The 25795-nt window shown below is 60.9% G+C and overlaps 1 protein-coding gene across 1 annotated transcript in view; it reads right to left on the minus strand.

Moving 5' to 3' along the window:
* PHF21B (PHD finger protein 21B) overlaps positions 1-25795 on the minus strand; it is an 88833-nt gene that overhangs the window by 4809 nt on the left and 58229 nt on the right. Inside the window, exons 3-9 of the mRNA XM_039235589.1 lie at positions 18086-18178; positions 15392-15721; positions 13181-13321; positions 4913-4964; positions 3823-3899; positions 2389-2443; positions 1756-1778 (exon numbers count right to left, since the gene is read on the minus strand). Of these exons, the coding sequence (XP_039091520.1) occupies positions 1756-1778; positions 2389-2443; positions 3823-3899; positions 4913-4964; positions 13181-13321; positions 15392-15721; positions 18086-18178 (771 nt within the window). The remainder of the gene's footprint in view (positions 1-1755; positions 1779-2388; positions 2444-3822; positions 3900-4912; positions 4965-13180; positions 13322-15391; positions 15722-18085; positions 18179-25795) is intronic.

Genomic DNA, 25795 nt, shown 5'->3' on the forward strand with positions numbered 1-25795 from the left:
GGGGGAGGAGGAGGGATAGGCCTGGACCTGGGGGGGGAGGAGGAGGGGGAGGAGGAGGGATAGGCCTGGGACCCGGGAGGGGGAGGAGGAGGGGGAGGGGGAGGAGCCTGACAAGGGACTGGAGGGCATCGCCCGGGCCGTGTCCCCTGGGGGTTAGAGTCGGGCGGGGTGTGGCCCTGCGTCCGGGTTCATCTGGCTGAGACCTGGTCCCCAAGTGTGGACGGCGGGGCAGGAGGGCCTGCCGCTGCTTGGGAAACAGTCCCCCAGGGTCGCGCTGTACCCCATGTCCCTGGGGGCCAGGCCAGTGCTTGCTACACTTCCCCCCACGCTGTCTGCCTGCGCGCTCGGCCTCGGGTGGCACGAATTCACTATGCTCTCCAGGCCCCAGAACCTGCCCCGCCCCGAGCATCCCGCGTGGGTTATTGTGCTCCTCTGTTTCCGCCTCCGTAACGGGGTCTGGCGATACCTGCCCCCCAGGTCGCTGGGAAGACTCAACAGGATAGGATGCCCCAAGCACTATCCATGCAGGAGCCCGATACAGGGGGGGCCTCCCCTTCCCTTGGGACAAAGGAACTTCCAATGTCCCTTCTGGAGTCGTCACCCTTTGGTCGTTCAGCCTCTACTTACACACCTGCAGAGACAGGGGGCTCACTATCTTTCTAGCCAGCCTGCTGCCCTGCACACAGTCCTAACCAAGAGAGGAGCTTTTCAAAACCCCGTGCTTCCCGTGACCTGCAAAGTCTGAAGAGTCTCCCAGCACCTGCTAGCAACCCTTCTCCCTGCAAGTGACGTCTGTCTACCTGCGTGTCGGCAGCATCTTCTAACCTGAGAGCTGCAAGGGACCAGAGGGCTCCCATCTGGAACGACCCAGGTCACGAGGACACTGGAGCCCAACCGTCCCCAGGGGAGGGGGTAGCGGACCGGGATGAGACCCTGGAGACCCGCCACCACCCCCTCACTGCAGACCAAGAGCCCAGGGAAGGTGAGCCATGCAGCTGAGGCCGCTCAGTGGGCTGGAGACAAGCAGGGCCAGCGTCGGGGTCCCCTGCCTCGAAGGCAAGGCCCCTCCAGGACTCTGGGGTCTACAGAGGCACGGCTCGGACTCCAGGCATCTCCTGCGTCCCGCTGATTGGGCACAGCAGACACCAGCCCTGATCCGGGATGGGGTTCTGGTAGCAAAAGGCACAGAATCATCGGGGTGTGTACCCATCACCTGCTGCTGCTGAGTGGCTTGGGTATCCTAGGCATTTAGGGACTAGAAACTTCTTTTAGAATGAGATCCAAAACTTATAGAAAAAAGCAAACCACTGAATAAATTCTGAGGCCGGGCCCACAGATGAGGTCACGACCAGCCTGTGTCCCGGGAAGCAGGGTGTGACAGGAACCGGGGTCCCACGGGGCCACAGGATCGCAGCCACGAGGGCGGAGACCCCGGGGGTTTCTGAGTCTAACCCCTCGGGAGGTGTGCAGCGAGCACCAGAGGGGACCCGCTCCACCCAGCCCCCGCGTCAGCTGCCTCCACGGGGCCGTCCTGGCTCCGGGGGTCCCTGCATCCTCGGAGAGCTCATGCTTGAACGCTGCGGGCCGAGCCTGTCTGCGGCGACGCCCAGCTGTGCCAGGCACGATGGCCTGGGTACTGTTGCAAAGCTCTGGGCATCGAGGACAGAGCCTGGCTCCCGCCTGCCAGGGGCACCCACACCCGGACCCTGGACGCATGCCCCGCCCCGCCCAGGCCTGACAGCAGGGGGCACGTACCTTCCAGCAGGGATCCTCAGTGGCTGGCACAGGGAGGAAGGGCGGAGAACACGTTAGTGGGCATTGGAGGAGCGCCGACCAGGACTGGAGGCCACGAGGCCCAGTGTGCGGGGGGCGGGGGAGGGGTCCTCACCCGGGACGTGACCGGAGTGAGGGTCTCTGCCCCGGTCTTGGCCGGGACCCACCAGGGACAGGCAGTGAGCTGCCCAGGGGAGGGAACCTCTCAAAGTGACCTGTTTTCTTCTTTTCTTATGTTTTTTATCCATAACCACCCACTCTCCTTCTATTCTGTGATCACAAACGGTGGTTTTCCTTCTGGTTTCTGGGTCAGAACTGCCCGCAGACGACACTGTCCAGTGGGAAGCTCAGCCTGTGTGTGCACGGAGCACGCGACAGTCTACACAGCGCCGTCGCGTCCAGCCCTCGCACCCTCATCCCAGCTCGGAGCCCCGGCTACTCGCCTGGGGAGACGACCGGGCGCAGGGGGCCGTGGCGTGGCGCTGGGACGCACCGTCCACCGGAAACCAGCCCCACACAGGCCAGGAGCCGAGAGTCACCAAAGCCTCCGGAGCCCACCGGCCCCCCCCCCCCCAGAAGTGGCGGCAGGAGAAGCCCCGCCCTGCAGGCACCTACCTCTCGCTGCGAGGAACAGGGGTGTGTTGAGATAGTTGGATGCCAGCCGTTTCCTCTGCGGGGGGAGGGGAGAAAACAAAAGAAGAACCATCTCACACGGAGCCCTCGTCAGGGCGTCCCCGGGATAGGCTCCCCACCAGGGCTCCAGAGGCAGAAACAGGGATGGACACAGGGGCTGCGGGGCAGGGGAGGGGCGGGCCGGCATCCTCGCTCAGGAGGGATGAGTCCGAGACCCCGAATGGGGGCAGATCAGTGACAAGCCGGCACCTGGTCCCCACCTGTCTGCCTCCCGCACCTTCCTTCTCAGCTGGTTCTGGGGCGGGGGGGGGGGGGGGGGGGGCTGTGACGGCCTGGCTCCCTCAACCTCACTTCGCGGCCAGTGGCCCAGGAACCCTGGGTAGAGCGCTCCCTGGCACCAAACAATCAGTACACATGGAGGCTTCCGGCATGTTCCAAAAGGCGGCTCCAACCACAGGCTGTTCAGCCCTTGGCTTGGGGTGGCTCTGCTGTGGCAGCAAGGACGGACGACTGACCTGACACCCACCTCGCTCGCCGTGGCCGGGCTGTGCTCAGAGCCCAGGGAGAGGCCCCCGTGGCAGGGCCACAAATGCTCACGGGTCACGGCCGTGAGGCGGCCCTTGATTTGTCAACCGGCTCATCTCTGGCCCCGTCCGCCCACAGAGCAGGGACGGCTGCATGGGTGGCCCAGCAAAGGGAACGGGGCCCTGACCGCACGGGGGGCAGCGCGGCGTCTCCTCGCGCACAGGCCAGGGGGCAGCGCAGAGGCGTCCTTACAAAAGGGGCGCAGTGCTTGGGACCCCCAGTCTCGGGGACGAGCCTGCTCAGGGAGGCAAGGGGGAAGTGCCTGGGCAGAAGAAGGGGCACTTCGGGCGGGTCCTCGGGGCAGGAGCAGGGGAAGATGGGAGCAAAGGAAGTGGCGGGATGGCATGGGGGGGCAGGGGGGTCCGGGACAGGGCAGTGGCAGGGCCAGAGCCCCCCGTCCTCTGGTCACAAGATACAGACGCAGGACGAACGGGCCAGACTGAGCTACACCCTGGGTCAGCTCCTCGATCCCTCCTGCAGGCCGCGCAGAGCCTTGCTGCTCTCCGCCAGGGACAGCTCAAGTCTGGAAGGTGCCAGGCGCTGGCCCCTGGGGACACGGCGCTGCTTCAGAGAGCCGCCCCAAGCTCTGGACCTCAGGGCCCTAAGGACACTGCTTCCACCCCAGGGCGGGCTGCGGGCGTGTGTCCCCAGTGCCTGATCGCCGGCGGGAAGTCCTGGCGGCCCGCCGTCCCCTGCTCTAAGCCACACTCCCAGAGCAGCCTGGGCGAGGCAAACAAAGACATCTGGGTCCCCCGCGTCTGCTTCCCAGCTGATTCCGGACTCAGAAGGTGAAGAAGAACATTACTGATTGTCATCACCTCGGGGCCTCACCTCGGTCTCCAAGAGGCCGCTGTAGGCAGGATTCGCTGTGCTTCTCCGCTTCCGCTCTTGGCGCTTGCTCTGGATTTCTGGAAAGGCACAGACACAGCGGTCACCACATCCCTCCTGTCCTGGGAGCCCTGACCTCCTCTGCTGTAAGCCCTGGGCGGCCCCGTCCCCTCCTGCCCAGCACCCCTGCCCCAGAGCGGCCCCTGCACGGCTCGCTCCGAGGTAGACAGAGCTGCTGGCTTCGGGCTGGAGGGCGGCAGGTACCCACCGTCCCCGTGTGCCATCATCCAGCCTGGGGCGGCCTCGCTTGGGACGCCCGTGGTCCAGGCTCTGGCCTGGGCGGACCAGGCACACCTATCGCTCAGGCAGCCTCTGTCTACACCAAGCCTCACACAGGAATCCTTCTGGGAAAGCCCGGCGTGGCACCTTCCACGGCCCCCCACCCCCAATTCCTTTTGCTCTGCCAGACGGAGCCCGTGACCTGTTTCTCTGTGTGACGCTGTTCTGACATGCTTTCCTGACTCATCTCTTAGACCCAATTTTTCCTTTCAAACCTTTGTGGTGACCTTCACGCGTTGCCCGTAAGGCACCTCAGACCCTCCGTGGGAGAAGACAGGGTCCAAATAAATACATATTTAGGGTATCATGGGCACGGGGAGAGTTTTTACAAGGAGGGCTATTTATTAATTGGGTTTTTTTTAATTTATTATTTTTGAGAGGTGGGGAGGGGCAGAGAAAGAAAGAGACAGAGGATCCGAAGTGGCCTCTGTGCTGTCAGCAGAGAGCCCGACGCAGGGCTGGAACCCACGAACCCTGAGATCATGACCTGAGCCAAAGTCAGCTGTTAAACCGCTTAACCTACTGAGCCACCCAGGCGCCCCAAGGAGGGCTATTTGTAAAAATCTCAATAACAATCAAGAGTCAATCAGCAAAGCATTGCTAACAGGTGCCTCAGTTCTGCAAAGGGGGGAAGGGGGGCTCGCTCACAGGCACCGCCAGCCCCCCGGCCGTCACCTGTCACCCCCCGGCCATCACCTGTCACCCCATGGCCGCGGGCTGGTCCCAGCCCAGCCTGTCACCGTGTGGTCCTTACCTTCCAAGTGCTCCGTTGTGACCAGGCCTAGAGCCACCATGAAGGCGATTTTCTACGAGAGAGAAACAGAGAGGCGTTAACACGATCTTCCACGTCTTTTCATTCATTGGACCACCGTTCGCTGAGCACCTGCTTATGGGGCTGACTGATCTGTTTCGGGGGGTCCTGAGTCTCTACCCATGGGTCCACTCTCGGTCCCAGGATGCCGTACAGGATCTCACGTTGCATTTAGCTGGCCTGTCTCTCCTTAGCTCCTCTGGGCCGTGCCAGATTTCTCAGGGTTTCCTTGTTTTTGATGACCCGGACAGTTTTGAGCGTGGGCTGGTCAGCTGTTTCGTGGGATGCCCCTCCGTGAGGATTTGCCCGATGGTTTTCTCGTGGTTACACTGGGTCATGGGTTGGGGGAGGAAGACCACAGAGGGGAGTGTGCCTCTAGCCCACCGTACGTGGGCTACGTGTCATCAACGTGACGTACGTACCGCAGTGCGAAGGCTTCAGTGCTTTTCCACTGAAAATCCCTGTGTTTCCCCGTCCACACGGTCCTCGTTGGAAGGCAGTGGCCGGGCACTGCTCACACTTAAGAAGCTGGGACTTATGCTCCCCAGTGGCTTTTGGCCACGCAGACTAAAAAACCTCGTAGTAGAATTTACCAGTCTTTCCTTTTGCAGCATTTCGGTTTTTGAATCTTAGCTACAGACTCTGAGGTTATAAATCAAGTTGCTTATGTTTTATTTTAGTATTATAATTTCATTGTTTACATTTATTTAATTATGATGTTTTTAAGTTTGAGAGACAGAGCGCACGCCCCCATGAGCAGGGGAGGGGCAGAGAGAGAGGCAGACAGAGACAGAGAATCCCAAGCAGGCTCCACCCCGTCAGCACAGAGCCCAGCACAGGGCTCAAACTCATGAACCGTGAGATCATGACCTGAGCCGAGATCAAGAGCCAGGCGCCTGACTGACTGAGCCACCCAGGCGGCCCCTGTGATGTTTTAAAAGTAGGCTCCACACCCAGCGTGGGGCTTGAACTCACAACCCCGAGATCAAGAGTCGCATGCTGTACCGACCGAGTCGGCTGGGTGCCCCTCACTTTGGATCCACTGGGAACGTATCCTGGCGTATATGGTATGAAATGCAGATTCCTTTCAATCCAATTTTTCCAGTGCCGCTTACTGAAAATTCCACCTTTCCACTTCTCGCTGGTTTAAGGCGCCACTACGATCATACACTAAATTATCACGCCGACATGCGGTCTCCTTCTGTGCCCCCCGTCGATTCCTATCTGTTCGCGAGCTCCCGCGGCACCGCCAGGCTTCCAGAGTGTTCTGCCAGGATCAGAAGCCCTTTCCCTGAGCTCTTCGTGTTCAAGGCTCTCTGGCTCCTCCTGCTCGATTTTCCCTGTGAAATGTACAAGCCATGAAGGAGAAGGAGGGAGCCCCTTGGTAGATTTACCAGGATGATGTCAAGATGAGAAATTAACACAGGGCATAATGACAGCTCTGTGATACACAATTTTCCTTAACAAAACCACGGTGTGCCTGTCTCTCTGTTCTTCCGTCTCCGGGGGTTTTAAACTTACCCGCCAGTGGGTTTTGACGGCTGTCAATGAATTTGTCCCTAGGTATTTAGTCTTTTTGTAGCTACCGTAAATACGGTTATCTGTAAGCCTCTAACAGGCTGCTCCTTCTGTGACAATTACCGATGCTTTACGTTTAATGCTCAACCCCGCTGCTGCGGCAAATTCTGTCTGCAGATTTGTTTTTTTATTATTGATTCTCTTGGGTTTCTTCAACATTTCCAATCGTGACTGTTTACTCTTCCTTTCCATTTCTTACTTCTAGGCCGTTAAAAAATAGTTCTCCCCCTCAGTCAGTCAGCTTTACACAACATTCTCTGATTCACTGAAGGCTCAGCTGCTACACAGACTCCTCTGCCTCCACCTTCTCTCACGCTCCTGCCTGGATGTTACTGAGGTGAAGCACTTGTACGTGATCGGAGAACGCACTGTTTCCATGCGATCTGACATGCTTATCTTGTTTCCTTTCACCCCGTGGCTCAGCATCGGAGCCGCCCGCCCGAGGGCTGGTGCCAGAGGGACCCTGGATCTCCTGTGGGCCGGTGGGCGTTGAGCCAGGCACACGGAACGGAATCTCCGGAGTTCTTAGCAGATTTAAAATCTTCTACGTGGGTAGGGGTGCCCAGGTGGCTCAGTCAGTTAAGCATCCGACTCTTGATTTCGGCTGAGGTCACGATCTCACGGTTCGTGAGTTCGAGCCCTGCATCGGGCTCCCAGCTGACAACGCAGAGGCTGCTTCAGATCCTCGGTCTCCCTCTCTCTGCCCCTCCCCCGCTCGCTCTTGCTCTCGCTCTCTCAAAAATAAAGAAACACTAAGAAAACACTAAGACCTTCTACGTGGATGGAGGCTTCCAGTTTGAAGGCCAGCTTGGCGGGACACAACACCCTCGGCTCTGGTATTACTCTATCCTGCATGCGGTGCGGCAAAGCCAGAGGCCGGCTTTCCCTCCACAGTGACGTGACTGCTTTTGCCTGGACGCCCTCCAGACCCAGCAGGGACCTGGCCGGGTTGTGTGGCCGTGTGGGCCACTCTCTCATCATGCACATGTTCATCTGCCCCGGTGCCTGGTACCAAAGGCCCAGTGCACGTAATGTGTACCTAAGTCTTCTTTGATTTCAGTAAACTTTTCTTGAATTATAGACTTAAAACTTTTTTTAAAGCTTATTTATTGAGAGAGAATGAGAGAGCGAGCGGACACGTGAGCAGGGAAGGGGCCGAGAGAGAGAGAGAGAGAGAGAGAGAGAGAGAGAGAGGGAACCCCAAGCAGGCTCCACACTGTCAGCGCAGAGCCCGATGTGGGGCTCGATCTCATAAACCGTGACCTGAGCTGAGACCAAGCACTGGACGCCTACCAGACGGACCCCCCCAATTATATTTAGAAAACCATGAAGCACTACCACCCCATGAAAAGTAGGGCCTGTAAACTTTATTCTGGAAGCTGTGGGCTCACGTGAACCCGAGACTCACAAAATGATTAACGTGGCCGTGGAGCTGCTAGAAAAGGAGCTGTGGCCTCCGGCACATTCAGCGACAGCAGCCCAGGCTGTATGGTGGCGAGGACTCTAGGGGCCCCTCACTGCACGCCCCCCCCCCCGGGGAAGAGCAGTCTGGGTGAACACCACCGCTGCGGACACCAAGCTCCGCCTCCTGGCCCCTACGCGGCCTCCCCCTTCCCACCTCCCTTCCTCCACAGAAGGTCACTCAAGCCCAGTCACTTGAGGACAGGAAACGGGAGCCAGATGCCCCCCCACTACAACCCCCATCACCGTGGGGGCCACGCAAACTGTCACTTCATCTACTTGCTCCATAATTCGGCTACCGCCCCCCAAAGCCTCCACTCACATCTGTCACGTCCTCTGGGCTGGTTTTCGTAAGGATTCCTTTTTTTTTAAATGTCTATTTTTGAGAGAGAGAAAGAAAGAGACAGACAGAGCACGAGCAGGGGAGGGGCAGAGAGCGAGAGAGACACAGAATCAGAAGCAGCTCCAGGCCCTGAGCTGTCAGCACAGAGCCAGACGTGGGGCTCGAACCCACGAACCGTGAGATCCTGACCTGAGCTGGAGCAGGACGCCCAACTGACTGAGCCCCCGGCGCCCGCACGTCCTTATTTGCATCTGCGCTACAGCTGTGGTGGCATCTTCCAAAGCACTGATTATCCCCGCTCATCCTGTCTAGTAAGTTTTTTTATAAAGTTTATTCATTTCTTTTGAGAGAGAGAGAGAGTGTGTGTAAATACTTGGAAGCAGGGGAGGGGCAGGGAGAGAGAGGGGGACGGAGAATCTCAAGCAGGCTCCACACTGTCCACGCAGAGCCTGATCCGGGGCTGGAGCCCACGAACCGTGAGATCATGCCCCGAGCCGAAATCAAGACTCGGACACTTAGCAGGCTGAGCCACCCCCAGGCGCCCCCGTCCAGTAAGATTTTTAATTTCAACCAATCAGCATGTTTCTCATTACCAAGGTTCCAAACAATTTTTCCGTTTACCTGATCCCGTTTTATGTTTCACGAGGTTTTGTGCTTCATGGGTCCTTACTTATTTGGAAAAGGGGCTGTTAGTCCCTTTTTTAAGGAAACAAACCTGCCTGAGGCTCCTGAACAAACACAGGCCCATCGTGGATAAATTCACGCTCCACACGCGGGCTGCGTCGTTCCCGCCGCCACTCATCCCGGGCACAACTCCTCTCTGTTTCCGTTTTTCTCTGCCTCCCGCCCGCTGCTCGCCCCTCCCCCCCCCCCCCCCCCCCCCCCTCCCTCCCCCTCCCTCCCCCTCCCCAGCTGGCTGTGGCCTCCGGCGCAGGTGGGCTCCTTTCCTTCTAGAAGAGCTTGTGGGACCCATGCTGCCTGGTGTGAGCTGCCCTCACCGCTGCCCCGGTGGCCCTGGGGTCCTGCTCGCTGCTTGGGCTCCTGGGATACAGCACGGCGGCCTGTGTTGTCTCTTCCTTCACCAGCCAGTCCCCAGGCCCCCACCTTTACTGCCCACCTGCTAGTCCCGCAAATGTCTCACATTTGTCCGGAAGCTCGTCTTCCCGGCTTAGCTCCTAAGCGCAGGGAAGTGAAACCCGGAACCAGCCCTCAGGTGAGGCCACAGTCCTGACGGGCCCGGGCCCAGGCCGCCAGGACTCTTTTTTTTTTTTTTTTTAAATATTTTTATTTATTTCTAGGAGAGAGAGAGAGAGACAGCGTGAGCAGGGGAGGGTCAGAGAGAGAGGGAGCCACAGACTGAAACAGGCTCCAGGCTCCGAGCTGGCAGTCAGCACAGAGCCCGACGCGGGGCTCGAACCCACAAACCGCGAGATCATGACCCAAGCGAAAGTCGGACGCTCAACCGACTAAGCCACCCAGGCGCCCCCAGGCCGCCAGGACTCTTAAGCTGCCCCCCCCCGGCGCCTGCGCGGACGCAGAGTGACCCGGAATGATGGGGCTCACAGGCACCTCATTAGAATACTGACGTCTCCGCCCAGGAGGAGCCGAGCCTCATTTACATACTGCACGCGGTGTGTACGGGCTGTTCCTTGAGGTCCTGTCCCTGGGATGGCGCGGCTTCCCTATCTGTTCACCGTAACCCTAAACCAGAGGCACCCATTCACCCCCTCGGGGAGTCGGCGGGCCCTGGGCTGTCTCCCTGTGAACTCTGCCCGGCGTACACTCCTACATTCTATGTGCTGTCGCAGGGGGCCACCTCCCGGTCAGAACCTTGAGCCGCCCTGGACTGATTTCAAGAAGGGGGGGGGGGGGGGGGGGTTGGTTGGTTATTTCTGTGGTTTAGAAAGATGCTTCTACTGCTGGGAGGACAGATGGGGAGGAGCCCGTCCAGGGGCAGGAAGGGGACGGCGGCCACCGGACGGCGTGGGGGGAGGGGCATCCGTGTGCACAGGTCTCAGCCGGAGAGGCGGCCACAGTCAGGGCTCGTTCGGGGCTGGGACCCCTGCTCTGGCGCAGCCCATGTGCTGCTCTGGCCACGCCAGTGTCCGTCAGACGCTGCCTGAGGCCAGGATGATGGGGGGCACAGAAAAGGCCACAGCCGTGTCCTGAACAGGGGCGAGGGGAGAGACCTTGGGTCACCCCGGGTGCTGGTGAACCCAACTTCTCTTCCACGGGCTGCGGGGGCCCCCGGCTCACTGGAGGGGCCCCGGGGGCCTCCGGTCACGCCGGCAGCCCTGGGGCCGGCCAGCAACTTCGGTGAGGTTTCTGGGGCAGCTGCTGCCCGGCCTCAAGTGCTCTTGACTTGGGCTTTTCGTGACCAGGTTCAACGGGCGCCACCAAGCCCCCCATCCACACCACCCAACAGCTCCCAGACCCCTTGTTAAAAAAAAAAAAAAAAAAAAAGTTTAATAAGGATTTTTACACCAGGACATTTTGTAATTGCAAGTTCTATTTAAGTCATTACACGTATTTACACTAATTATGTGGTTAAATGTAATTATACTAATTGTATAAATGCACAATAACCCGGCTGAGATCTACTTTGAGAGAACACAGAGAAGCCGCCCAGAAAACCTCCGAGAGGCTACGGGTCCCCGTGGGAGGGCGCAGGGGTGCGGGCGGAGGCCAGCCCGGGGCTCACGGCACACACGGCACTGAGGGACAGAACCGGGTGTCTCCTGAACAAATGAGGCCCGGGGCCCACAGAAGACAGACACCTGCTTCCACCTCGGCCTCAGCGCGTGGTCGACTCCAAATCGAAGGTACTCCCAAAAAGCCAGTGGGCTTTCTGGACACGTCAAGGGTCCATAACGAAGTCACTCCATGGCTCCCTACTACCCAAGGAACGAACGTCCACCATGGCAGCCGGCTTCCCAGGATCAGGCTCCAGCGTCTCTCCGATCCCGAGTTTCGAGTTTCTCACGCAGACGCGCTACCCACCGGCTTTCCTGTACGTCCCCTCTGTGGCCTCCACAAACACGCCGTCCCTCCTGCCCCTCCCCACCCTCCTCTGCAAAGCCTTCCCAGTCCTTCTGCGTGGAAACATGCCCTCTCCTCCCTGCACCTCCCACGGTTCTGAATGTTCATTCTCTGATGACACTTGACTTGACCTTTTTTAATGTTTGTTTATTTTTGAGAGAGACAGAGCATGAGTGGGGGAGGGGCAGAGAGAGAGGGGGAGACACAGAATCTGAAGCAGGTTCCAGGCTCTGAGCTGTCAGCACAGAGCCTGACGCGGGGCTCGAACTCATGAACCGTGAGATCATGACCTGAGTCAAAGTCGGCTGCTCAACCGACTGAACCCCCCAGGCGCCCCGACAGGACATTTTTTAACCCAAGCTGAAGCCCCGGTGGCCGCGCCTGGAGGACTGAGTTCCCCCAGGGCCAGGGCTCCCCCTGCCCTATCTCAGCGTCCATACCCTCAGCACAGAGCAAACTCCAAGACACGTCTGAAGAGCAAGTGAATGAATGAATGAATGGAAGGAAGACTGACTGCGTTTGACAACGACGGCGCGTGGATAAAAAAGAATCACAAGGGCTCAGGAAACAACGGATGTTGGCGAGGACGTGGAGGGAGGGGACCCTCCTGCACTGCTGGCGGGAATGCAAACTGGTGCAGCCGCTCTGGAAAACAGTGTGGAGGGTCCTCAAGGAGTCAAAAGCCGGCGCCTGGGTGGCTCAGTCGGTTAAGCGTCCGACTTCGGCTCAGGTCATCATCTCCCGGTTCGTGGGTTTGAGCCCCGCGTCGGGCTCTGTGCTGACAGCTCAGAGCCTGGAGCTGCTTCAGATTCTGTGTCTCCCTCTCTCTCTGACCCTCCCCTGACCCTCATGCTCTGTCTCTCTCTCTCTCTCGGAAATAAATAAAACATAAAAACGAGTCTCTTAAATACAGAGAACAGGGTTGATGGGGGGGTGGGAAATGGGTGACGAGGGGGGCACTTGTTGGGACGAGCACTTGGTGTTGTACGTAAGTGATGAGTCATGGGAATCTATCCCCAAAACCAAGGGCACACTGTGTACACTGTATGTTAGCCTACTTGGCAATGAATTATTAAAAAAAAATCATAAGGAGCCGTAGGATCCCAGAGGGACCTCTTCTGCTCACTGAGGTGAGGTGGTCAGGGAAGGCTGCCTGGAGGAGAGGATGTCTGAAGTCAATCTCATAAGACAGACAAGTAGGGGAGAAGAAGGGGCCAGGTGAGGGCAGCTGCATGGGAAAGGGCCCAAAGGGGGGCCCAGGATGGCTGAGGATACAAACAGTAACACAAGAACGGTCACCTGCTGTCCCTAAAAGTTAACAAAGAATGACCCTGAATGAGCCGCTGTCTACCTCCAGGGTGCGGGCGGCTCTGTGTCAGCCATGGGTCAGGATGCCAGTCGTCCCTCCTCCCTCAGGTGGAGGCAGGGGAGGAGGCACTAATGCGCCATTTCTGGAAAGTTCTACAGGAACTTTCGGGAGACATCTGCATCCCCCGGCCAGCCTTGGCTGCAGCTGACTTGGTTGGGAGGCGTCCGGGGTCCTGCTCTGCCCACGAGGGGCCACGCGAGCCGCCCGGACCAGCCCTATGTCCCCTGGACCGAGCAGACCCCGACCCACGGGATTTCCCAGCTAGGCTGCCGGGAAGGGAGACTCCCCACCCGCGTTACAGATGGAGACGCAGGCGCGCTCTGCCACCAGTCACCCTGATCCTTGCTAACCTCTGCCCCTCAGTCACCCTTGCCAAGGCCCACCCAGGAGTGCCCAGGGCGGCTGTGCCCTGCTCCCCTACCTCGGGGTTCTCCTGGCTCGGGGGCCGGTCTTCCTTCTTCTTTTTGGTGGCCTGAGCTCCCTGAGATGGCTCCTCCGTGGGCGGCCGCGACTCCGCCGTGCTCTCGGGCTGCGTCTGCACTTGAGGTTGGATGATGATGACCTAGAAGATGTGGCGGAGGGGTGAGGCAGGGAGGGGGAGCTGGGGAGGGAGAGGGGCCTCAGGAGGCGGAATCACAGCAGAAAGAGGAGGCCTGCACTGAGCTCTGCGGCCCCGGGGCGCCTGCCACCCGCCCCCCTCGCCCTGGACACGCCCTTCTCACTTTGGGGAGGGTCTGCATGAGGGCGGCCTGATTTAGGAGCCGGAAGGCCCTGGGTTCAGCCCTGCGCTACCAGGACACAGAGGGGTGGCCTCAGGGTGCTCACTCGACTTCTCTGAGCCTCACCTCCTAACTCCAAAGAGGTGGTAAAGATTCGGGCAGTGAAGACTCAGAAAGGTGAGTTCCTTTACCCCCACCTCAAACGCAGGTAAACTGAGCCCAAGAGGGTTCCGATTTGCCGCCTGAGGTCCTCAGGGGTCTGTCTGTCTGCATCGCCCACTCTTCCCCATGCGCCTTGGGCCCCTAAGTCACTGTGTCTGAGGCTCTCACATCTGGCCTCCGTGGGCTGGGGGCGGAGAAGGGGGACGTGGACTCCAGACTGGGCTCACTATCGCCCAGAGCAGCCCCACGTCAGCCAGCTCTCATCGGGGTTCAGGGAAATCATTTGGTTTGATCGAAGGATCTGAGGCTGGAAGGTCAGAAAGGGATTTATGCAGCCCGGTCTCTCCCTCCATCTGTGGCTCAAATACTTTATTAATTTTTTGGACAGGGAACTGGCAAAGAATCATTATCTCGCACGGATCCGAGGGAAGGAATTCACCAGGAGCAGCCAGCCAGGGTCTGGTCCCAGCCAGGAAGGACCTGACCTCGTACTTTCCCACAGAGAACGTGCCTGTCTTGTGAATTCAGAGCTCCCGAGCAGGAAGAGAGAGCGCATTCCGTTTTTCCGCTTGCTTGAGGAAAGGCTCTTTGTTCCCCTTTGTATCACAATTTTAAAACCCCAGAATTCTCTTGATGGGACAAAAAAATGCCCCTCTTTATATTCATGGTAAGAAAACCATTCAGATCCCCAGCAGAAAACAGGGCAAAAAATACCCTCAAGCAAGTCACGTTGAAGGAGATGGAATTCTTGAAAAGTACAGGGGAAACATTCAAGCTTCATAATAACCAAAGGAATTCAACTTTGAACAGCAAGCATCTGTTCCCAGCAATTAAATAGCATAAAAGTGTTTAAAATGGCAGGACAAAATGCTGGTGAGTTTGCAGTGAAAAGGGCACTCATCCCACAAACTCTGCTGAGCTCCCCCTCGGGACTGGGCGTGGTCCTGAGGGGCGCGTCCGGCCATCTGACTGTGGCTTGTCATAGCGGAGACGCCCCGGGGCTGCCGTCCTGGGGGGGCGGGCAGGGCTCAGAAGCACAGCGCTCCCAGAAGTACAGTGTGTGCACTAAGGTACAGGAGCAGGGAAGCGGAGCACCAGCTCTCAGGCTGGGAATTAGGAGGGATGCTGGCCATGAACAAGAGAGGGGCCTTTGGGAAGATCCTGAGCTGGGAACGGAGGAAAAGAGGCCCCAGAGAAGAAGGGATGCCTTTCACGCAGCCCCAAGGGCCTCAAGCCTCACAATCGCCAAGGAGCTCTGAGGGGGAAGAAAGGGGATGTGAGTTTCAGTTTCAAATCTTGGCAAGAACTCACAGGTTTTCCTCCAGGCACCTGGCACCCCCGAAGGTCCTCGACGACCCAACTGCACCGGCTGGAGACCCACCGCCAGCTTTGGCCTCTTGCGGACACATACCGTGCTGCTTAATTCATCATCCCGCTGAATGAAGTCATTCATTCATCGACTAGGCGTTCTTTTCCCACCGATACTCATTCATTCGGCCACGTAGTCTCTCGGTCACACGCCCACCCACCTCCACACCGTTCACGTGCGGATTCGCTCCCCTTCATCCCTCCGTGCCGCCGTCCCTTCTAGAACTGCCTCGCTCGCCTGTCACCCCTTCGTCCCCCGAGCACTGGAGCTCTGACACACTCGCGGGACTGCTGATTCGCTCCTCTCTTTACACCCCACTCATTCACGGGCTCATTCCGCCATCCACTCTCTCGCTCCGCACACGCGGGAGGTGCACACCCACCTTCTTGTCGGCGCTGATGAGGACGGGCTGGACCTTGATGCTGTCGCTGACCACAGACACGGCGGCACTGCTGGGGGCGGTGGAGATGATGGCGTAGGCCACCCCGGCGCCGCTCAGGGGGGAGGCGACGGCCGAGGATGCGGCGGGGGCCTGGGGCTGGCTGCTGGGCGTCGGCTCATGGCTCACGGTGTTGTTGGCGGTGGGGAGGGCTGGGCTGGGGTTCTTGATACTGACCACGGTGGCCTTCTGGAACGTGGGGGGTTGCTTGGGTGGCCGGTCCCGGCCTGGGGTGACGGGGAGGCTGTCTGGAATCAGAGTCTTTGGCCTAACCTGGGGAGGGAGGGGAGGACAGTGGCGTGGTCGGACAGACACCCAGGCAGGCGGGGTGACCACAGGCGCGGTCCCGAACAGAGCCGGGACTCGGGAAGGGAGGAGCCCGGACATGGACGTGGCTGGGCTCAGACGCCTCCCGTGTTAGAGGTGAGGTGACAGCGGTGGAGAGGCCACGGGGCTCAGCTCTGGACCCAAGCCCCTTCCAGCTCCACTCAAAACGGTGAGAGAAGGAGGGTGACGGGCAGGCTGCACGTGGGCCAGTCAGGCGGCCCCTGTGTCCAGCCGCAAAGCAGGGAGCTCCCTGGACGTCAGAAGTGCACACAGCGCTGTCACTGGGGCGGGGACTGGGAAGGGCCAACTGGGGGCTCCTGGCCCCACTCAGTCTGCTTCATAACCAGGGAGGGGGCCGCCGCTGCGCTCCCTGTGAAAGCCACAGCGCTGTGAGCCACGGGCGGCACGTGGCATTCCGCGAGGCCCGCACCAGGAGTGGAAGCAGATGCCGCAGCCACGACGTGGTTCGGGCCGGCCCTGCCCCTCGGGGACCTGTGTGGTGTTGGGCACGCACGTCATCCGTGCTCTGGGGGTGGGGAGGATGTGCAACGTGTGCATCCCGACTGTCAGCTGTCACCGGCACCCCTGCGACTGGAACTGAGCCTCACACCCCCCCCCGTGACATCTGTCCTAGCGCCTCAGGGACAAGGAGACGGAAGACGACCTGCCCTGTCTCACCTTATCTGGGCCCCCCTGTGAAGTAGGGATGCTGGCCTATTCTACAGATGAGCAAATCGAGGCCTGGGGAGGGACTCCCCCAAGGAGATAAACAAGGCTCTAGCTGTCGTCGTTAGGGCAGCGGGACTTGCAGCCAGGACTTCCACAGCCTGCATCGCGCTGGCCCCACCCACCCCTCGTGGAGGCAGGGGTGCAGGGTGGCCCCCCAGGGCCCTGTGACCTGAAGCAGGTGCCCCTAGGTCAAGCTGGCACCTCGTCTGCCTGCTCCTCGCCAGGGTCCCCAGGGGGTGGGGCCTCAGTTCCAGCGCCCTGCCCTCCCCGCCCCCTGCAACGGCCCCCCACCATCAGGGGAGTCGCCCACTTGTGTGATCCTGTCCTGCTCTGTCCTTGGCACTCGGGGTCAGGACAGGAGCCGAGCACGAACACCAACACCGCAGGCGGGAACCTGGGGAAGATTCCTTGCGGTCCTCGCCCACCTTGGGGCAGCTTTCGGACTGCTGTCCTCTGGGGGGGGGGCGCGGCACACTGGGTGGGCGGGGAGAGGGGCGCTCCCAGCCTCGACATCTGGTTCAGGTCAAGGGAGGCGGTCTGTGCTGCCGGTTCCTCCCAGGTCACCCCGGTTTGGCTGCGGGCTCTGGTCCACACTGGCCACCTGACACCACATGACCCCAACTCCGAATGGGGGCAAGCGTGCCCAGGCTGCAGGGCCGGGCTCTGACTGGGCCCAAACACGTAGGCCTCCAGCCCCGAGAACACACACTCGGGGGCCCCAGAGCTTGTGACTTGCAGCCGGTGCCACGTGGAGATGTGTGCAGACCCAGGCTGGCCTCCCCCCTACCCGCAGGGACCTCTGCGGGCCTTCCTGCCCCCACGCTCTCTCCCTTCCCCGCCCTGTTGGGGTCAGCACAGGTGGGCGCTCGGGGACAGAGGACAGAGCCTCCTTCACCATCCTGAGCAAGGGCAGCTGTCCGGCCCCGTAGCCCTGGGACGGGCACGAGCTGTCCTCACTTCTGTGGCCGAGGGGCCCTGGCGGGCACGGCCCCCACAGCACTCGCTCAACACGGCTGGGCACCGCTTAAGCTCTGTATGAGGACGGCCCTGTGCCATCTGATTCCTCCCCAGGCCACCAAGGAGCCCCCCTCAGCAGCCCCTCTGCAGGACAGGAGGCTCGGTCTAGGAGGGTTAGGAGGCCAGGAGACCTGTCCGAAGTGTGGAGCCCCGGCAAGGACGCCGCGGCCTGACCTCCAGCCGTGCACCTTGCGGCCCCCCTGAATGAACCATCTTGGGCAGAGCTTCCCGTGCCGTTTTAACCACGACCAAAATCTCCGTGACCTCATGACCCAGTGCACGACCCAGAGACAAGTTATTCAAGAAACAGGCCTTTGGTGCATCTCGATACGCTGGCCCTGTTCTGGTCCGGCCTAGCTGACTCCCTTAAAAAAATCCTGGTCACAACCCACTAAACTGATTCTGCAATTCCTCATCGTCCACACTGGGTCCAGTCGGAACGTCTGTCTCCTTCTCTCACGGCAGGAAGGGCAGGAGGGGGAAGGGACCTGCCCGAGCAGGTCCTCACGCCGGAGGGGCCGGGGAGGGACAGACACCCCCGGGGCCCACCTGCGAGCCGCTTACCTGAGGTAGCACGGCAGCCCCTTGTCCGGCCAACCTCTGCAAGGAGCTGACCTGAGGACCCGTGACAGGCACTGGAGTGATGGTTCCCAAAGCCTGCAAGACAGGAGGGGGCGCTAAGCGGGGACCCCCTCTGGGGGGGTGCTGAGGGGGGATGCGGGGACCCGCTGAGACCACGAGGCCACCGGGCAGGTGCGCAGCCCTGGCAGGCGGCCAAGCAGGGGCGGCGCCCTGGAGGCAGCAAACGCACCCCTCCCTTCCTTCGTTAGGGGTTTAAAATCACAAGAGTAATTTTTCATCACCCAAGAAATTCCGGAAACGAGAGCGAGAAAAAGGATGGCATTGCCCTGCAAATAATTAGTCCTGAGGCACCTCAGCTTTTTTTTTAATGTTTACCTATGGGGGGGAGGGGGGGCAGAGGGAGAGAGAGAGGAGAGAGAATCCCCAACAGCTCCCAGCTGTCGGCGCAGAGCCAGGCATGGGGCTCGACCCCACAGCCCTGGGATTACGACTTGAGCCAAGTGTCAAGACGCTTAACCCACTGAGCCACCCAGGCGCCCCCCAACTTTCTTTTTTAAAATTAAGGTGTTTTATATGGATACCCGTGTACTAAAAACCAGCAAAAATTAACTTTAATCCATACCTTACACAATATTTTAAAAACAACAAAATGAATCAGAGCCTGAATGTAAAGCCTAGAACTATGAAACACCTAGAAAAAAAAAAAAAGCCACAGGAGAAAAATCTTTGGGACCCTCCGTTAGGCAGAGTCTCATGTTTAACACCGAAAGCACGATCTGATGAGAGTGAATCAGTACACCGGGCTACAAAAAGAATTTAAAAGCTCCAGAAACTTACGTGTAAAGAGAGTAAAAAGCCCTCAGACCGGGAAAACACACTTACAAGTCAGCTGGTGAAATACTGGCATCCAGACCATACGAAAGAACTCTTGGGGCGCCTGGGGGGCTCAGTCAGTTAAGCGTCCGACTTCAACTCCGGTCATGATCTCGTGGTTCGTGGGTTCGAGCCCCACGTCAGGCTCTGTGCTGACAGCTTGGAGCCCAGAGCCTGCTTCGGAGTCTGTGTCACCTTCTCTCTCTGCCCCTCCCCTACTCACTCTGTCTCTCTCTCAAAATTAAACATTAAAAAAAAATTGCAACAACAAAAAAAGAACTCTCAAAATGCACTAATGAGAAAACAACGCAAGGCAAACAACACACACAAGATCTGAACAGATACTTCACCAAAGACGCGTGGATGCCGGGTGAGCCCCCGAGAAGATGCTACACGGCGTCAGTCATTCGGGAAGTGCTAATCACAGCCACAGCGAGGCACCCCTCCTCGGGGACTACCTTTGAGAAGACGGACCAGACCGAGAGGTGGGGATGACGGAGAGCTGCTGACCCACGGCTCCTGGCCACGCGCCACGGCACAGGAGCCGCGGAAGACAGTGCCCGCTTCTCAAACGGTTAAACACACATTTACTGCTGTGGACGGGATGTCTGTGTGCCCCCCAGATTCGTACACTGAAACGCTGAGGCCAGGGTGAGGGTGTGCGGACACGGAGGCCTGAGAGGCGATGGGGTCATGGGGGTGCGGCCCTCAGGATGGGGTGGGGGGCCTCCAGAGAGGACGCAGGACGGGCCCGGCCCTCTCTCTCCCTCCGTCTCTCTCTCACTGCCACGGAAGATGGAGCAAGACCGCATCCGCCGTGGCCTGAATGTGTGTGTCCCCTACAATCAGTGTTGGAGCCCAGGCTCTCGACGTGCGAGTGTTAGGAGGCGGGGGCCCTGGGAAGAGCGTCAGGTCCGGAGGGTGGCGCCTTATGAACTCCGTGGGATTCGCTAAGCTCCAGAGACACTGCTAGCCCTCACCCCACGCGAGGACACAGCGGTGCCCCGACCCGGGACTTCCCGAAGTCCCTTTTGGGAACGGCCCAAGTGCCCCAGGCCCACAGCCCAACAGCCAGTGCCGTCCCACCCAGCGGAGCGCTCGGCGGTCAGAAGAATGAGCAACTCACACACGCGGCCGGGACGAGCCTCCCAGCGTCGGCTGAATGAAGGAGCCCGGCCCCCAAAAAGGAGGACATCTTGTATGATGCCACTCACGTAGGATTCCAGAAAGAGCAAACTAATCTCCAAACTAAGAAGCAGGCCAGCGGTTAGGGGCCGAGGGGGGACGGGAGGAGGGGAAAGCCCCCGGGAAACTTCCCTGGAGGGAAGGATGCGCTCGCCGTCTTGATTCCCGGGCTGCCTGCATCTGTCCCCAGGTGACACAGCGGAGAGGCTCGGGCCCTCAAGCCCCAGCCCGGCCTCTCCTGATGGAGGGCCGGCTCCTCCTCCTCTGGAAGAGGTCACCCACCCCCAGTGGGCTCAGGTCCTTCAAGCCGTCTAACGGAAGTCCACCGTGGACGCTGGTGGGAACAGGGCCGAACGTGCAACGCCGACTGCGTGAAAAACACGCGCACTCTCCTCGAGGAAGCATCTCCGTCCATGACGCCGTCCTAGGTCCTGGGGGGCCTCTCTCTTGGGGAGCCGCGCTCCCAGTACCCACAGCGCTGCCCACGCCCACCGGTTAAGAGTCTGTCCTGCCTGCTGCCACGGGATGAATGTAGAAGGCTCTGCCTGCCCGGCCCAGCCCTGCGGGCGATCGGCATCACCGTGGGGCCTGCCCCTCCCCCCTCGGCCCCCCCAGGCGTGCACAGGTGGAGGCAGCCACGGACCCCATCTGATTAACAAGCTTCTGGGGGTTCTGCCAACCTGGTGACCACAAGCAGAGAGGAAGCCACCCTGTCCCTCTAGCAGGATCTGCATCGGAGACCCCCACGGGCACCCGGTGTCATCAGTGGACGCAGCTGTACGGTCCCCTGGGGGCAGGGACACCCACGTAGACGGGAGCCGACCAGAAGAGCCTAGGGCCGCGCGGCCGCTGGGGAAACGCACGCCCGATGCCTACAGCCAGAGATCACAGCTGCCAACCTACGTCTCCTGGGAATTCCCTTCCGGCTAAAACGTCCCCAGATGAGCCCCTGGGTGCCGCCAGCCTTTGGGGGGGGGCTGGGGCTGGGCAGCCCTTCCAGACGAGGGGCGTCCGCCCTCCGCGTGGTTTTCCAGTCTCGGTGCGTCTCGAGCGCTCTGTGTACAGGTGGGGGGCTGCCCTGTGTGTCTGTTCCGGGGGAGCGCCTGAGCTCCAGCCACTCGGCCCTCTGGGCGCCGACCTCAGCGCATGCGCCTCTGTCCTGCACAGGTCTCCTCTCTGTCCTGCGCCTGGTGGGTTCTAAGCCCTCATTCCTGGTCAGCCCTTGGGTCTCTCTCTCCTGTGCTGGCGGACTTCTGTCCGCGTGCCTTACAATTCACCATCATCGGGGGAGGACGGGGAGGGACCCAGAGAGAAAACAGGGATGGAAGTTGCTGGAGGCAGAAGCCCCGAGGTCAGGGCGGGTGGGAGGCGGGAGGGCTGAGCTGCTGTCCAGCTCAGTTACCAGGAAACTACCTGCCGGGACGCCTGCGGGCAAACCAACAGCCTTCCCCTGCTGGCTCCGCCCAGGGCTGCCCGGGGTGCCAGACTGCGCTTTAAGGAGCATCTCCCACGGTGTCAGGGTCCCCCTGTGCCCGGGCATCGGGAGGAGACCCAAAGACGGGACCATTCCCGGGTCAAAGCCTGAAGTCCCGGGCTTTTTAGAAGTTTGGTGGAAACAGGGCTGCTGAGCGGGGTCCCCGCACCGCCCGCTTCTGGGAGCGCTGGTTTCCCTCCAGGACACCAGAGTCCCCTCCGCCACTGCCCGCTCCCCGTCTGCACGAGCTCCCCGTCTGCACGAGCTCCCCGTCTGCACGAGCCGGGCTTCCGGGCACCCTCCAAGCCCCTTCTATTGGCTCCTTTTCTAAATTCTGCCCCCAGAGTGCGTTCTTCCATGTCCTTATAAAGCTCTAATTAACAGGCTGAAAAGGCGTTTTATCTGGCAGGGGCTGACCTTTCTGCTCCACGTCGGAATTTATCGGCACCAGCAGAAACAATCATCTCAGCGGCTCTGTCCCCAGCACCCGATAGTTTATAGCCGCACTTCAGCCAAGATAAATGAGCTCCTTATGACCACATTTACAGCTCTAAGCATCTTAATAGGGAAAAAAGGGGCCATAAAAGTCAAAGATAACTTCACATTCTTCCTGCACCGGTGGGGTCCCTGGGCAGCGCCCGGAAACCGAAGCTCAGACGCAGCGGGGAGCACGCGTCAGGTGCCAGTGCTGCCTGGAGACAGGCTGGCTCTGACACCAGCTGCGTGCCCCCCGGCCCCCGCTCTCGGTGCCCAGTCCCCTCATCTGCGGCAGGACCGGTTCTGCTGCTCGGAGCACGGGTGGGACGGGGGCGGGGGGGGCACCATGGGGGTCCGACCCGGCCAGCGTGTTCCGAATGGGGGACTTGTGGCATCAGCCTGGCCAGGTACCAGCCTGGAGTGGCCCCCTTCCTGCTGGTCAAACCTGGGGAAGCCTCGTCGCATCCCAGGATGAGCCACGGGGCCACGCCCCTGCTGGGAGGAGGTGCTTTCGTCCTGACTTGCTGCTCTTGGACTCTGGTGGCCAAGGGCCTCCCTGGACCTCCGGGCAGCGCCAGATGCCCTGCGCCCACGGTGACCCCCTTCTCTCCCTTGTTCGTTCAGCAAACGTCCCAGGGCACCCACCGGGCACCTGGCTGGCATCTGGGTCAGTGACCCGTCCTCACGGCGGCTGCTCCCATCCCAGCCTCTGAGCCGCCGGACCAGAACCGGCCTGCACATCCCTGCCCCCCTGCGGGACGGGACAGCACCTTCGGCAGGGCAGGGGGGCACAGGGCTGCAGGCCCCTCAGGGTGGCGTCCAGCCCAGGTCCCGGCCGGAGCAGGAGCTCGGTGACGGTGTCTCACAGCCGTCCTCAAAGCAGGAAGGCCGCGGGGGGCTGCCAGGGCCGGGGGCACTCGGCCCCCCGAGTCCACTACAAGGCGGGGCTGCCGTCCGCCTCCCCCACAGGCGGCCAGCTTCACCCCTGCCTGTGCCCGCTCTCCACGCCCATGCACTCGGTGACCTCGGGCCTGGTTCCAGTCCCTGGGCCAGGAACGACCCCCGGCCTCGCGGAGCTGTCCTCCCAGGAACCCAGGGGCGGAGGCGGCCCCGCGAAGGCCACGTGGACGTGTGCCTGAAGCACACAAAAAGCCGGTCACGAGGGCCGGCCGGCCTCCGGGACTGGACAGGACATCGCGCATGCAGGGCCTCGAGCCACCAGCTGCCCTGCCCTCCAGCTTCCGGCCCACCTGACCCTGAAGGTCAGCCCCGAACGCTCAACAATGGGGAGAGCGGCCGTCCTAGCTCCCACGGCACCCAGGCACCGTCCGCGGTAGATGTGCGCCTTCCGCACGGCCGCCAGCAGGGCAGGGGGAAGCCGCCGCTGCGCACAGGGCCTCGGTGGGCGTCTGCCTCTCCTGCCCAGGCCACGGCCCCCAGGACAGCCCTCGAGTCAGGGGGACTCGGTCATATCCAGACCTCCTCTTTCCTCTCCCTTGGTGCAGGGGGCGGGCATGGGTCACAGCGAGCCCCTCCCCCAGGCCTCTTTCAGGGACGGGCTGGACAGGGAGGGGGAGGGAGAGCCAGCGTGAGCCCTGGCCAGGGTGGGGGGAGGGGTGCCGTGTGCCCGAGGCGTGGTCAGTGGCCAGAGCGGAAGGACCTCCGACTTCATCACAGGAACAGTGGCCTCACGGAATGAGGCCACATCGTAGAGAAGACTTGTGTTTCCGTAAGTGCATGCCTGTCCCTCCCACTGACCGTATGGGTTCCATATGAGGTAACAGGCCCAGAGGGGGCGGGTTTGCTGGGCCCCCGGGGACGTGCCTGGGCCTCTCCACAGCCGGCAGCCCCTTGGTGGCTGGGCGCTGGCCAGCACTGTGGACATGGGAGCAGGGGTGCCCGGAGGGACTCGCCTCCCCGGGCGTGGCCTCTGTGACCTCCACTAACCTCGTCTGGGAGGGGGCGACGCAGGGAAGGGCATGGCCCTGCTTCTCAGGCCTCTCGAGCGCCTGGGACAGAGCTGAGCTGACCGGAGCCAGGGCTCCCGCACCCCACGCCCCCCTCCCCGGCTCCCGCTTGCCCCGAGCTGGGGGGAGGAAGGCGGGTCAGCAGCCCCGGGCCCCCCCAGCACCACCGAACAGACCCAGGGAAGGTGGCCTTGCTCCACGTCCCTCGAGGGAGCGGCTGTGTGGCTCCTTGAACTGATTCCGCTTCCCTCCTCGGAGAGCTCCAACCTCAGTAAGTGCCAATAAATATTAATATACCGTAAGCACGGCTTTTCTTTCGTGCGAAGCCAGTTTATGGCTCACAGATGAAACCCGGCTGCCGCCTTGACAGCTGCGGGAAGGGACGTGAGCTCACTCGGCGCGCAGCGGTGTGGTCCCGCTCAGCCCGGCCCCCACCACCCCCGCCTGGCCCGGGCCCCCACCCGGCTCCCACTAACCCCAAGCCCGGGCACGCAGGGCCATCAGGGGCCCCTCGGGGTTCGTGTGAAAGCCCAGGGAAGCGCACACCTGTTGCTGCTGCCGCCGCATCCTGGGAGCCCCTGCTCCCCCGCCGCACGCACATCGCCATCGCCAGGGTGGCGACAAGCGCGCGCCACCTGGCCCGGAGCTGCTGGCGCGCGCTCCTCCCGTGGCCGCTCCAGCCACAAACGTGCGGCAAGGACCAAGGCAGCGGGAGACGAGGCGGGGCGGGAGGGGCTGGAGCCGGGTCTGCGGCTCCCCTCCCTCTGGACAAGCCCCCGGGGCCGCGCGCCCGGGACACCGATGTTGCAGGCACACCGGCCTCGGGGAGGCTGGACCGCCCCTCGGGCAGGGCCGGATCCACTCCCGCGTCCCCACGTGGGAGGACGATCTCGGCTCCCGGCGGCCAGAGCGATAAGCCGGGTGTACACGAGTCACCGCAGAGCGCGGAGACCCACCCCGGGTGAACCCGGAAGTGGTACGCAGCGCCCGACGCCATTCACGTACAGCCACCACCACAGGGCTGCGTGGTTGCTGACGTTCGGTAAACGTGCAAAAACGGGTGATAATTGGGGGGGGGGCGGAGGGGGGGGACCTGTGCACACCTACTTCTGCACGTACGTTTCACTTCTTCAAAAGGCGATCAGCGCACACGTGAAGATACGCCCACGGATTCCTTTGGGCAGAGAGCATACGCTGGCTTATACTGTCCTCTGTATACTTGTAGTTAAAAAATAAGCATAAAAAGAAGGAGAAAAGGCTCTGTATTGAGGGCAAGCAGGAAGGCATCCTGGAGGAGTGGTGTCTGAGCTGGGCCTTGAAAGATGGACCCAAAGGATTGAGCAGGCAGCCAGGTGAGTAGCTGGTAATTAGGAGGGACAGATGGGGGTGTGCGGGGTGACGGCACTAGGAGCTCCCAGCACTGGGGCTGGACCACAAAGTCAAAGGCAGGTATAGTGAAGGAGTGGAGAGCCAGGTAAGGCCTTGAATGCCAGACCCAAGAGCTTGGCCATCCCCTGTGGGAGATGGGGGGCCATCAGCCACTGTAGGCTCTCGGACGCTGTAGCAGGGCAGGAAGGGGGCTTCTGTGTGGAGGCCAGATCTGAGGCCGAGTGGTCGGGGGGGGGGACTGAAAGCCAGGGCAGAGCCCTCTGGGGCAGGCCCGAAGTGGGTTCTGGGCTCTTTGGACACGATGGATGCTGGCTGGCAGCTTCCCTG

This window comes from Hyaena hyaena, unplaced genomic scaffold (genome assembly GCF_003009895.1).
Source record: "Hyaena hyaena isolate Hyena2069 unplaced genomic scaffold, ASM300989v1 scaffold_4, whole genome shotgun sequence".
Lineage (NCBI taxonomy): Eukaryota > Metazoa > Chordata > Mammalia > Carnivora > Hyaenidae > Hyaena > Hyaena hyaena.